The sequence below is a fragment of the Pristis pectinata genome, chromosome 7, assembly GCF_009764475.1.
Source record: "Pristis pectinata isolate sPriPec2 chromosome 7, sPriPec2.1.pri, whole genome shotgun sequence".
NCBI lineage: Eukaryota > Metazoa > Chordata > Chondrichthyes > Rhinopristiformes > Pristidae > Pristis > Pristis pectinata.
Genome location: NC_067411.1, coordinates 70,638,862 through 70,653,597, shown reverse-complemented (window position 1 = coordinate 70,653,597; position 14,736 = coordinate 70,638,862). Strand labels below are relative to the sequence as shown.

Below are 14,736 nucleotides of genomic sequence, written 5' to 3'. Positions count from 1 at the left end.
AAAACATCCAGTCTAGTGGTGGGATGTTGAGCAGCAGGGTATGTATTTGGGCTATTGTCTTTCCTGTCACAGGGATTTTCACTTTAGCTTAACTCTGGATTCTCAGATGCGGTTGGCCTATTTTGTTTTTGTACAATTTAAATTTCAAGTGCAATTTCACAAAATGCGTGGAAAAAACTTGGAAAAAGGTTGTTAAGCTACAAACCAATACTTGTGCAAATGAACAAAAAGTCAAGAAAATGGTTAAATTTCTGATATATAATATGAATAAAAACATTAAAAACTCACTGATATCATTATCTTCATTAAACATAAGTAATTTTTGTCTTTAAATTATGTCATACTTATACTGAGAAATTGTTTAAATAAAAATATTGATGTCAGAGATCATTACCAATACATTGCAAAATGTTCTACATTTTTACTAAACTAGGTATATTCCAGGAATTATTTCTGAGTGACTTACTCATATTGTCTCTCATGCTATCTCTTTCTTTCCAGTTCCAGAGAAATTTCCTTCCCTTGTGTATCTTTCTTTCAGTTCCCTCAAATCTGAAGCCTCCCTCAACAACACGTCATACATACAAAAGTGCAAGGGACTGCCTTCTGTGGGCGGGATCTGTTGTCAATTCAGGGACTGCCCAACTAGAAAGACCAGGCAGAAACGATTATAATATAGGAGAACTTCATATTAGTCACTCAGTCTGAGAGTGATTAAGAAAACTGCAGCAAGCTGTGGGAGCTGAACAACACTGACTTTCACAAGGACCAGACCACAAAGAATATGGCTAAAATGTTTGAAATATAACACTGCCAAAAAGTAGCACAGGAAACTGCAACAGGCTGCCGAAGAGAACAAGCAGTAAGTGGTATTAGCAAAGGCACAATGAAGAACGTAACCTGAGTGTATTTGCAATATTACTCTGGGAAAGGGGCGATTGTGAATCAGTGATCCATTTGGCACCTCAAGTCTATAAAAGCAATTTGATGAAGCAAAAACAAAAATATTGGAAGATTGTACCAACTCACTCCAGAAATTGCCTGTGACATTCCTTGTGGAGTTTTGAAGAAGTGTACCTGAAGGGTAAAATGAGGATCCTGTTTGTGAATTTGACACAAGAAGAAAGTCAGTCTAAGAAAATAATGAGATGGTAACTCAAAACTCAACAATTTTTGATAAAGAAATGAGCAGCAAGTAAATCTCCCTCTCCAATCTCAAGCTTCAACTTGTTAAAAGTAAACTACAAAAACTGAAAATGATGTGAAAGGTGAGTTTTCACTCTGTGACTTGCCCTATTATTCATTATTTTAATTATTTATTGTAACTTTGTTCCTTTAAGAAAAAAATCTTAAAATTGCATATATGAATAATAATTTTTATTGTTGCTTAAATATTTACTGGATTGGTAATTGGAATTTTCCAATAGTGAAAAAAATAAGTACATAGATTAAGTTAGTATCTCAATACCTTATGAGAATTTTCCTTAAACTTTTAGAGGGACAAATTTATCTTTGGTAACCAGTACCAAACACAGCCAAAAATATTAGTCACTGGTTGTATTCACTTCCATATAATCACTCCCATTCATGGAACCAGATGTGCAGATATGAATAATTAGTGGTTGATATATATTTTGCATGTTTAACACAAATACTCATAGACAAATTTGTTCCCTGTAATGTTCTGACTGCACCAAACCCCACATAGGAGGCAGAAATCTAACAGAAGTCCATTTATTGAATATGACTTTCATTTTTTATCATTACATTGACTTCTGAACATAACTTCTTGGTAAATCCTCATATTTGAAGTGAGGCATTTCCAATTAATTCTTATTCTACATGGCAAGAAATTAATAAAAGTGACTGTCAAAGTGAATTCATCTTTATTTAAATTAATGAGCTATTTTCCCCTTATGTTATTGAGACTTAATTGCTCACAAATAAATGAAGAAACATTTATAAAATAACCAGAGACACAAGAGATTCTGTAGATGCTGGACTCTGGAGCAACACACGCAAAGTGCTGGAGGAACTCAGCAGGTCAGGCAGTATCTTTTATTTCCCTCCATAGATGCTGCCTGACCTGCTGAGTTCCTCCAGCATCTTGTGTGTGTTGTATAAAATAACCACCTCAATTTGCAAAATAGAGTCAACTATCCACGCAAAATCCTTACTTCACCTGCCTATTTTCACAAACCGGCAAGGCATTTACTAGGACTGAATTAATACATTTTTATCTTCCACCAGAAATGCATAAGATAAAGAACCTGATGGTTGCAGTTAAGAAAGGTTTTCTGTGGAACAGCTGTGATCAGTTAGTTGTAAAATATGTGACCATAGCCAATGTAAAACATGTTAATTTCATAATATCCCTTTATTTCCAAGATTTCATGTATTAATCATTCATTCCCTGCATTGTTCCCAATCCACTGGGAGTTTTCTATAAACCTAGTTTCAGAAAACCATTTCCAAAACAGCTTTTGAGCTGTCAAACTGAAATGCATTAAGGCATTTATAAAGTTCTCTGTGCTCTGAGAGCATATTATCTAAATGTATCTTGTGTATTATTTAAAAGGAGATTTTGCCTAGATTAATTGATATTAGTTCATCATATAAACATGTATTTCCAGAAACTAAACTACATATTGATAAACATTATGTTCATTCACACAGATTTTAAAATTTCACACCTATTCTTGCTCACGGCATGTGAGAAAATCATCTCGAGGATTTCTTCTGCCTGACGGTATCAATGATGGGACAAAGCCTCCATCTAGTGGGCAAATTCTAACAGTACAAGTATCGTTCAACACCAACATGTCTTTAATTGCTTCTCCAACTGAAATGGTCAATGGTTGTGTCAGAACAGAGCTCATTGAGCATCACTATAATTACACAGGGAAATTCAACAAAAGGGGGAAAACCTCTGATGGCATGGACCTAACTACAGTGGCCTTCCTGATCATCTGCAGCTTCATAGTGCTCGAAAACCTCATGGTCCTCCTGGCCATTTGGAAGAACAACAAGTTTCACAACCGCATGTACTACTTCATTGGTAACCTAGCCCTGTCTGACTTGCTGGCAGGAATAGCCTACAAAGTGAATATCCTCATGTCTGGGAAGAAGACTTACGGACTCACACCAACTGTATGGTTCATTAGGGAAGGAAGCATGTTTGTAGCATTGGGAGCTTCCACCTTTAGTTTACTGGCAATAGCAATTGAAAGGCACATGACTATGATAAAGATGAGACCCTATGATTCTAGTAAAAAACACAGAGTGTTTCTGCTCATCGGCGCCTGTTGGCTGATTTCCATTTTAGTTGGTGCCTTGCCTATCCTTGGTTGGAACTGTATCTGCAATTTTTCAGACTGTTCCACAGTCCTGCCCCTCTATTCCAAAACATATGTTGTCTTCAGTATAAGCATCTTCAGTGCAATTTTGCTGGCTATTGTAATACTTTATGCTCGTATTTATATATTGGTTAAGTCAAGCAGCCGCAAAGTCGCAAACAGAAAATTCACAAAAAACAATTCTGAAAAATCCATGGCTTTACTTAGGACAGTGGTCATTGTTGTCGGGGTTTTCATTGCATGCTGGTCCCCACTTTTCATTCTATTGCTCCTTGATGTTGCCTGTAAGCCAAAAAAGTGTAGCATACTGTATCAGGAAGATTGGTTCATTGCAGTTGCAGTCCTCAATTCTGGCATGAATCCCATTATCTACACTCTGGCCAGCAAAGAGATGCGCCGGGCTTTCTTCCGTCTCCTCTGTGGCTGCCTGGCCAGTACTAAAGTCTCCAAGGCTCTGCCAATTCAGTCTGCTGCAGATAACAGCAAAAGCAAGTCCAGTGGCAGTAATTCACAGAAACCAAAAGGAGAGCCCTCAGAAATCACAAATCATTTAAATGAAATCAAGACTTTTAATTTATCAACTCCTAAAGGAGAATTTTGACCATTGATGGCTAGTCTACCTTAATATACAGTATTGACTTCTCAACTTAATGAGCTTAAAACATTATTTTTATAAACCCTTAATTCCTTGTACGAAAGGTTGGTCCCTTCTTTAGCTCTAGACTCAGAGAAGGAATGACCGTTACAGAATTCTGATATCTGGAACTAAAAATCACAAACCAAAGCTGTGTACTAAGTGCTCACACATCACATAATATACAAAGGACTTTACCAACTTTTTGCATAAAATTCTATGAAACAATTACCATTTTAGTTGCAATGAAAGTATTTGTATTATTAATCAGAAATTCTAATTTTTTAATTTAATATAAATTGGTACTTTTTATGTTGGGATAATTAAGCTTGAATTTTCATGTTGTTACATCTTCACAATTTTTCCCATGGTGTAATTTTATGGATTCCACTGAATTCAATCCAATATAATTTTTGACACTAGTTTTTAACTTCTCTGGCAAAGACCTACAGTTCTTGTCCTCGTATTCACTGGGAAACTATAGACTACTCTTGTCAACGGCATGGGAAAGCCTCTGTCCTTAAAATAGCAGGGTTAGATCACATGAACCTTTACAAAATATAAACGTTCAACTATCAGTGACTCTGCTTGGGATGCATTTCCTGACCATATATTGTTTCTCTATGAACACCCAAAACCCTTGTGCTAACTCTCTCTGTGTTCTCTATGTTCACTAATATTGGCATTAAAAAGCACATAGGGCACTCAATATGTCAAATATTAACCTCGGATCTTACTCAGTCAAATAATACAATGTTTTTGGTTAAAAGATCTCTTAAATAGATTGGAAATCACATAAATCCCTTTTAATTTTTTATAACTATATGACACATAATACAAAAGTGCCACATATAGAAAGTATTTTAAAAATACTTATTAATGGACTAATGTAAATCCTTTATTATCAAATGTAGGTTTTTTTTATTTCTTCCCAAAGCCAAAATCTATTCAAAATTTAACAAACATCAATCAAATATCTACAGAATGAAATAAGCGAAATACCATAGCTCTCCTTCCATACCGGAATATTTGACCCAATTTCTAAGCGGTAAATACTGACAACTATTTAATTAACTTTTTAGTTGGATATCATATCCTTCTGGTAAGCTTCATTAAATGCAAAATAATAATAATTTAGAACTGTGAAAAAAAAACTTTTCTGATTTCTGTGTTTCTCAGAAAGAAACCTTGTCTCTGAACTTACTTCTACCTGCTGCATTTCCAGTCTAGGCCCATCCTAACTTGAGCACAAATGTCAGCTTCCCTTTCCTTGTTAAAAGGTACCAACCAGCAGGCACAGCCTAGAGCAGCATGCCAACCAATCACAACCAAATTTCCCACCTCTCCACCATCAGCCTCTCAGAAAATATTTACGGGAACCTGGGGGGGGCGGTTTGGTTTTTGGGGGTCTGTTGTCAACCTCAGTTTGAGAAGTGGTGAGGCATTTTATCTCTTTTCAAAGAAAGACAGAGAAAGACGGTGGATCAGATCTTGGCCTTATGCCATAGTGGAGAATTGATCACATTGTGCTTTTTTTTGTTATGTCCATCGAAGATCTCCAAGGGGTGCAGAGAAGGTTTATTAGAATGGTCCCAGGGTTGAAAGACTTATGTTTATGAAGAGACCAGAGAAGCTAGGATTGTTCTCCTTCAAATAGTGGAAGTTAATTAGATTGCTTGAAATTATGAAGGTAGAGTAGGTGGGAAAAAATATTTTCTATTAGAAAAAGATCTACAACTAGAAGACAAAGATTTAAGGTAATTGGCAAAAAAGCCAGAGATGACATAACTTAATTTAGGCAGCAAGTTAGAATGTACTACCTGAAAAATTGGCAGAAGTTGATTATACAGTCCAAAGGGAATGAAATAATTTTGCTGAATAGGACATTTTGTTGTCCTATGTAGAAGATATTGAGGAATGGGACTAATCGGGGGAACTTTCAAAGAGATGGAAGAGTGAGATTGCCTCCTTCTGTGCTGCTGGATTCTGTGAATTGGGCTGCCATTGACTGTCACCTGCTAATGTCAACATCTAACCCAGCACTGTTTGAATATACAAGGCTCAGATTTATAGGGAATTCACAACAGCCTATACATGTGGAGGAGTTGCTCTGCCTCTTCTTTGGCATCCCAGTAACACCCTGACTGAATTAGCCTTGCACAATTATGACTATTTTAAAGATATATTTTTGTTTGACGTATTCAATATGAGAGAAATACAGTTAGACGAAGAAAACCATCTTGAGAAGACAGAATTAGTAAATGACAACCATAAGCTTGTTGCTGCCTGGTTTAAATAAATAAACGGAATGCTGATTATGCTGTAGAATGAGAATTCTACAGTGTAACTATGATACATTTTTACCCAGAGAGATAGTTTTGGGGTTTTAGTTCAGTATATGAAGGAGGATGTTGAAAATAGGTTGTGTTTATTTGTATTTCATGTACTTGTTTTATTATGTATTTAGAACTATCTCCTAAAAATCTACCTATTCCAATTTACAACTGATTGAAAAGTGCATTAACAATATTACTATTAAGTAATATTTGCAAATTTAAGCGACATACTTAGATAATACATGACTTCAGGTGGTATGAATTAATCTTTCAAATAAACATGTGATTTTACTCTATTTGTAAGCAACTTGTTTTGTTGAAAGTTGATATTCACTCAGATTTGGTGACTTTCCAGTTGTGAATGCTTTATGACAATTATTTTATGTACATATAGTTAATTGACTAGATTGCACATACATTTTGTAAAGAAGGTACTATTTGTCAAAAAGTGTTTTTGATGAATTCATTGTTAATCTATGTCCAATATAATCCATGTGGAATAGACAAATCTCACAAAACCACCAGGTAAAGACAGATGCGGCAGGTCTTCCTGCCTGTTTTAGCTTATCCATCCAAAAGGATCAAACACTGCTTCTCCCTTCACATCCACACTTTACACAATTTTATTGTTTCTTAAATAATTATAACATTTTTTACCAACAGGATTCTATTTGGAATTCCCTTCCATGCATTAAGCACACTTTTTGTGGGGAATAACCTCGTGATAATGCTTCTCAGTGTTCTTTTAACTATTTTGAACCAGGTTCTCTTGTCATCTTCTCTTAATTTTGTTTGAAGATCTTGACTTATTTTTTCCAATGGCATATACTGTCTTTCATAAAACCACCTCCAGGTTACTTTTTGAGGCTAAATAGACAAAAATTCTTTTTAACACAACAGATCAGCCTCCCCAGTGCTTCAATATCTCATTATCACTTCAAGCTAGAACTAAAGGCAAAGTATTCAATATGAAAATCAAAGAAATAAAACTTCAGATGCTGGGAATCTAAAATAAAAACAGAAAATGCTGGGAACACTCTGCAGGTTAGGCAGCATCTTTATTCAGTGTGTTGGCCACTGCATGAACATTGCCCACTTCACCATGACTTTCTCTGAATTGCACTCTACCACACTGGTCATTTAGTTCAGCATGTTAATTGTTTTGCATATTGTTGTTCTGCAGTGACTGGGCATGTCAATAAAGGTTATTATGACCCCCCCCCCAGCTCTCTTTTAATTTAATTTTCATGGTATTCCTGGAATAATTAGTTTTCTTCTTCTGAGCAATATTTAAATGGAGTTTAATTGGTCCACATGTTTATTCCGTCCAACTCAATTTGTGGCTACTGAATTAGCACCGTAGATTTGAGTACTTCTCCTGGTTCAGCATCAGTTGCAAACCTGAGTTTTTATATTCATCCATTAATATAAGTTAGAGTTGGTAGGTATTTCAAAAACATGTCACCAACAACATCCTCCCATCTCCATCCTCCCCTTTCCCTGTCCCCAAACTATTAAAATGTAACTTCTGGGATTCAAAGCGCACCTAACTCCTAAATTATTAGTGTGCCAGCATTATCTTGTCTCTGTGTAATCTACTTGTATTATTGACAGTAGCAATGTGCATGTAATTGTAACTCTCTTTTTACAGAATGACTTTTACTATTTAAGAAATAATCGTGGCTGTGTATTTTGCCAGGTAATTGAGGGAAATTATACAATAGAATGTAATTTCCAGTGACATCAGTGAACCATGCTTGTACTTGTGTATAAAAATGCTAGTGTACAAATTACGTGCTCTAGCTTTTAAAATAAAGTTCTGCTATTGTTGGATTTTGTGTTGTTTATTGGAAATCAGATATTCACATTGAAATCTAATTTGTCCTTCGTAGCATACGTATGTGCCTTTATATCTTTTGTAAACATGCAATTTTTTCAATGAGGGTACAGAACTTTTTGCAAAATTAACCCAGACTACAGTCCCCAGGTTATGACAGAGCTACGTTCATGAGAACTGTTCGTAACCCGAATTGTCCGTAAGTTGGAAATGAACAATAACAGTGTGTGGGAGAGGATGACAGAAACAGCTGTGATGGGAGAGCAAGCAGGTGCAGGAAGAGTGGCCGCCAGCCGGCCTCACTGACTCAGTGAGTGAACGAGTGAGCCTGCTCAGCGCTCCTAGCTCAGCTTCGCTTGACCCAGTCCTCAGTTGTTGTAGTTCAAGTGGTGTTGATGGAGTGGGAGAATTGCTGAGAGGAAATGCCCCCATTTCCACCTGGCAGAAGATGCCTGCGGCAGGCAAATCCACTCCCATCCATCCTACTGGTCTCCCAAATGCTCATTTGTATGTACAGGCTGTCTATAAGTTGGCTGCTCATAACCTGGGGAGGACCTGTAACAAGGTGTCTATTCAGATCTGAGATCTGCATCTCCCCATTGCCCGTCACTTCAACTCCCCTTCTCACACTATCACTGATATGTCAGTCCTCGGCCTTCTCCACTGCCACGAGAATTCCAAGCGCAAAATGGAGGAACAGCGCCTCATTTTCCATCTTGGAACCTTGCAGCCTAACAGCATGAATATTGAATTCTCCCCACCCTCCTTCCCCGCAACCCACCCCCCCCCCCCCACCATGCTTCTACTCTTCTTCACTTTGCTAGCCTATCTCTCTTTTTTCTACCCTTTTTTTCCTTTCGCTCCTTACCTTTGACCCATCCCCCTGAGAATCTGCTCTCCCCTCCTCTCCCACACCTGCCTATCACTATCTCTTACCTGCTGCATCTACCTATCATCACCCTGTGCCAACCCCGCCTCCCCTCTTTTGTCCACCCATCACTGCTCTGTTTTTCCCTCTTGTATATTGGGCTTTTCTATCCTCAGTCCTGAAGAAGGGTCCTGACCTGAAACGTTGACCGCCTGCTTTTCTCCACGGATGCTGCCTGGCCTGCTGAGTTCCTCCAGCATCATAGCGTTTTGCCTTTAGATTCCAGCATCTGCAGTCTAATAAGATAGATTATTTCCTATGAATCTTTTGTGATACATATTTCCAGGAGTCATTAATAAATATAACCCAAACAAAAATTAACCTTTATTTGACTAATCTTTCACTCTCTCAAGGAAAGTCAGCTTTTAAAACAAATAGAGTATGGGAATCAGGATCCATGCATTCAAGGTGAGAGGTAAGTACTGGAGCATTCCAAGAACTGAGGGGGACACTGTTGCACTCACTCTAAGAGTAATTTGTTTCATAACAAGAAAAAAGAAACTGCATTCAGAAATGTTGAAAAAATCCTTCTGATAAATCAGAACCAAATCACATGGAATTTCTACACAATTAAAGCAATATTGATGAAGGTAAAGTCAGTGGTGCGACAAGTTTGATTCTGTCTTCTGTTGCTGGAGTTTGCATTCTCCTTGGGACTGCTTGGGTTTCCTCCCACATCACAATCGGCCTGTAGTGTAGGTTGATGGTAGGAGAATCAGTCGGTAGTTAATGGACATGGGAGAGAGAATAGGTTACAGGGAAATAAGAAGGGGAATGGCATCAATGGGATTGCCTCCTTCTAGGTCATAAGGAAATATATGAACATTATTATGCACCAGATTAGAATGCTTTTGGCTGATTGCAAACCAGATATTAAACTGCAAGCAGAGTTTGAGGCTGGAAAATTCAGAACAGTTCACAGCGGAACCTGAACTATAGAATCCAGACTATAACACAAACATGTTTCTAATTCTCTGGGTAGTTTAACTTATTGTGGAAGTAAATACCATTGAAAGAAAAACCAGAAAATAATATACAAATGTCTTGGTTGCAGCGATAGAAAATTAGCACATTGATAACATCATAATCGTTTTAACATTTGCAGAGTGGATGACTGCATATATTTTGTAATAGATTTCCAGTTACTATTTTATGATTGCTGCAAGATAAATAAAAAATACTTTTTAAATCTGATTGCCTCATGTTGGGATCCTTTGGACAAAGCAAGATACAAGAAGGTTGTCAGGGAATTGCCAACATGTTTTAGATCTCTCTCAGCTTGGACTTCTACTGAAATGAGCAAAAATAAAAATAAAGAAATATGTAAAGCAGGCTGCTGATTCATTAATGCCCGTTCTATTGCACAAGGTCCAAATTACCCTAGTTTCCTATCAAAAGAAAGCCATGCATTTGTAATTCATGCTTCACAACTTTAAGACATGTCAAATTAACTCTTTATAACCAGTACTTAACTGTATTCACTGATGTAATGTAATCAGAATTTAACGATTATTAAGCATGATTAAAAAGTAGAGATGAATGCCAATTATGCAATTCAGGAAGTTCCTCTTTAATATTTACAAAGAATCCACAATTATTGTGGAAAATCAATTTATTAGTGAGCCAGTCTTAAATAAGTGACTCAAACTTACTTACCTTACTTAATGGTACAAATATTAATAAAATGATGAAAATAATGCAAAAAAATCACCTTGTTTCAAGAAAATTGCTGTTCAGAAATTCAAAATAAAATCAAAGTTTTCCAGTAAAGAAATGGAATCCCTTTCATAGAGCAACTCATGCTCAGCCATTAATGCTAAACACACTGTACAGAAGCACATGTACTTTCTATTCTGCTTCTGATATTCAGTCACATTGACGTTAATGGAATCAAATGCCAGAAGTGGAGTAGGTTGCAGAGGCATTTTAAAAATCAATTTTTGGGATAGGGGCATTGCCGGCAAGGCTCCAGTGCAAAGTTCTCTGTGGCCCTACTACCAAAATGGAGGTCCACTGGAGCTGGGCTGTCTAATCTCAGGCAGGAAATCCAGACACATATTCAGCAGCTAATTGATATCCATACTTCTAGAAAATATTGTCATTTCCAAATATCCACTTTAAATGAGTGGAGTTTCTGGTCAATAGTGACCTTCAGGATTTGATGGTGGCGGACCTAGCAATGGAAATGCTATTGAAAGTCAAGGGAATTTCATGCCACTTGAGTGGGTATGTTTGCTGAAGATTGCACAATGTTTGCTTCCATTCACAACTCCTCAGCAGCTCATGAAGCAAGACCCAGACTATATTTAGGCATGGGTTGATAAGTGGCATGTAACACTTGCATAATAAGAGCGCCAGGCAATGACCGTCTCCAACAGGAGAGAGAATCCCTTGACTTTCAATAGCATACCATTGCTAGGTCCCCCACTATCAAATCCTGAGGGTCACCATTGACCAGAAACTCCACTCATTTAATGTAGACATTCAGAAATGACAATATTTTCTAGAAGTATGCACTTATCTGAAAAACCTTCCACGTGAGTTGACAGAAACTTCCCAGAGCTAAGGCAAGCAGCAGATTACAATCAACCATCTGGCAGTGTGTTAAGAAATTGTGGAGTAAACTCCCAGCATGAACAAATATGGCTGTGTATAAACAGACCATGGGAGGAAAACCCAAGCATGCATTAGTACACACAACCATATCTGGAGCTGGGAGTGGAGACACAATGGTCATAGTGTATAAAGAATCTGTGTTTGGAAGTCATGTCCTTTCCTCCTGGTCATGATTTGCAGGAGACTTGCTGGGAAAAGACAGCAGTGAAAGGAACAGTTAATATTTTAAAACCCTGGTTCCAGACTCCCCAGCCAAGGGAAACAGCCTCGATGAATTTACCCTGACAACACCTTTAAGAATTATATGTACATTACTGAGGTCACCTAAAAACCTTCTAATCTCTAGTAATTGTCATTAAGGAATAGAGTTATACAGCCTGGAAACAGGCCATTTGGCCCAATTCATCCATGCCAAACAAGGTGCCTACCTAAGCTAATCCCACTTGCCTGTATTTGATCCAAATTCCTCTAAATCTTTCCTATCCATGTCCCTGTCCAAATGTGTGTTAAATGTTGAAATTGTACCTGCATCTATCACTTCCTCTGGCAGCTCTTTCCATAATCCACCTCCCTCTGTGTGAAAAATTTGCTTCTCAGGTCGCCTTTAAACTTTCCCCTCTCACCTTAAACCCTATGCCCTCTAGTTTTAGACACTCCTACCCCAAAGGACTGTGTTTATGTTTATATACTTGTAGGAATTCCTAGGGTGAGAGGGTTGTCCTATCACAAGTAGTTAAAAAAATGGACCTATATTCTTTTGGAGTTTAGAAGAATGAGGGGTGATCTTAAACTTACAAGATCCCAAGGGGACATGATACAGAATGTTGAGGTGTTTCCACTTTTGGGAGAATCTCAAGCGAGGAGACGTCATTACAAGATTAGGGGGTGGTTATTTAAATCTGAGGTGTGGAGGAGCTTCTTCTCGCGGACTGTGGTGAATCTCCGGAAATCTCTGCCTCAGAGGGTTGTGGAATCCAGATCATTGGAGATACTTAAAGAGGAACTTGGTGCATTTTTGAAAGATCAGAGAATTAAAAATCAAGAGGAACTGGCACAGAAGAGAGAGATGATCATCCGTGATCATATTGAATGATAGGGCAGGCTTGAAGGGCCGAGTGGCCTACTCCTTCTCCTGGATTCTTACTTTCATAAGACTCACTTCTTGAGATAATTTCTGCTCCTCCAGACCTCATCCACAAGGACATAAAGATCTTTCTCAATCTTCATCTCCCATCATTCTTAAATGGCTATCAAACCACTTCTATGGAGGGACTTGTATTTCTCATGATGTAGACGGAGGCCATCCAGCCCATCAACTCTATGCCAGCTCTCAGAACAATCCCATCAATCCTATTTCCCCACAACATATTCTTTCTCATATGGATGGCTTACCGCTCACTGAGGCAAACTTGATTGAGTCATCTCACAGGCCAGATGCTCTGCACCAGTGCATCCAATAGTTTGGTTGTTTTTACAAAAATGAGGTAGGAAATCATATCCTTTTAACACAAACCACAACTTTTTTTTGAAAAACGTAGTAAAATAATTTTAAAATTTTGTTGACTTGAAGAGACTCTTAGATAGGCACATTAATGATGGAGAAACAGAGGGCTATTTGGGAGGGAAAGGTTAGATAGATCTTAGAGCAGGTTAAAATGTCAGCACAATATCGTGGGCCTAAGGGCCTGTACTGTGCTATAATGTTCTATGTTTTATGAATAATTACAACTTATTTTCTAAACAATGTCATTCAATGATGTCAATTTACCAGAATAAGATATATTTATGGCATTCGAAAATAGGTACTAGGATTGCACTGGAGGACTAATCTGTATCCATTTAGCCCACTGCACCACCAGCCGCACACAGTGTTCAATACAGCACTCCACATCATTCAGCTACCAATGAATCAGAACTCAAACTGAACATTCATAAAGGCAAAATGCTCCCTCATATTGCAAGCTTCCCATCCACATCCCTGACTTGCACACACTGCCAAACTATTCAAATACAACAGCCCTGTCACTCACACATTGCATCATACAAATTAACACACTCCCCTCCCTCTTACAGGAAGGATTAGCATAGAATTGCTGGAAGTAGTAGGGAATTGGCAGAAGGCAGGTGCACATGCATCACTTCATCACCCAACCACCCCTCACTTTCAGTGAAGATGTTTATAATTGAAATGGTCACAGCTGAAACCTTGACCAGTGGCTGGGTTAATCAATGAAGATGACAGTATTCATATACATAATTGTCCTTCATACTTCCTTCTTCCATCTTCTCCTACAGTACTTTTTCTTGTCGTATCTGGCTAACTTTACCCCATTTACCTCTTATCACAATCATGGCCATGTGCCATTCCTCCCCTTGGAGAGAGGGACAGCAAGCTGGCTAGCTGGGCAATGGTGCAGGAACCAGAAGAAGGAGATCATGAAAACACAGGGCCACCTGAGTTAACATTCCAAGTTATGCGCAGTCAGTGTGCGTTCTAGTGCACGGTGAGTGATTGAGCACAAGCAACCTGCAGCCATAGCAGTGGTTTGGAATAAAATGCTTGGTGCAAGGAGCAATGAGGAATCCACCTCTAACTTTGCACATCTTTTAAAGCACAGGAGTGGTAGGAAATTCCATTAGTAGTCTAGCGGAACCAGCCAAGATGCAGTGCCTATGGTCAATGATTCAGTTTCCATTGTTACGCCCAGAAGTCACATGATGTCTGTGTCCAGCTATAAAAGTTCAGATTATTCACATTATGGTTTTAGGTATTAAATTTCAAGGGTGATCTGCAACACATTGCAAGTATTATTGAAGTATTGCAGAGGCTTTTGCTTGGGTAGTGGCAATGGCTCCATGGAGCACAATCCTGCTGTCAATCCTCATAGCATTTGTGACCCCAATAATGCCATTTCACCAGTGTCCTTGTTGCTCATCATCCAACCAGCCCAGACTGCTGCCACTCTTGATGAGAAGGGAATAAATGAACTTCTTTTAGAAGGCCCATGATGGATCTGGCCTTTCTCCTC

General features: G+C 38.2%; 1 protein-coding gene across 1 annotated transcript; it reads left to right on the top strand.

Moving 5' to 3' along the window:
* Positions 1 to 700: 700 nt before the first annotated feature.
* On the top strand, positions 701 to 8,133 carry LOC127572865 (sphingosine 1-phosphate receptor 3). Its single transcript, XM_052020559.1, has 2 exons — positions 701 to 1,268; positions 2,677 to 8,133. The coding sequence occupies exon 2, from the start codon at positions 2,821 to 2,823 to the stop codon at positions 3,955 to 3,957; it is 1,137 nt and encodes a 378-aa protein (XP_051876519.1). The 5' UTR covers positions 701 to 1,268; positions 2,677 to 2,820; the 3' UTR covers positions 3,958 to 8,133.
* Positions 8,134 to 14,736: the final 6,603 nt, after the last annotated feature.

Coding starts and splice junctions, on each gene's coding strand:
- LOC127572865 (XM_052020559.1), top strand. CDS start 2,821: ATGTCTTTAATTGCTTCTCCAACTGAAATGGTCAATGGTTGTGTCAGA.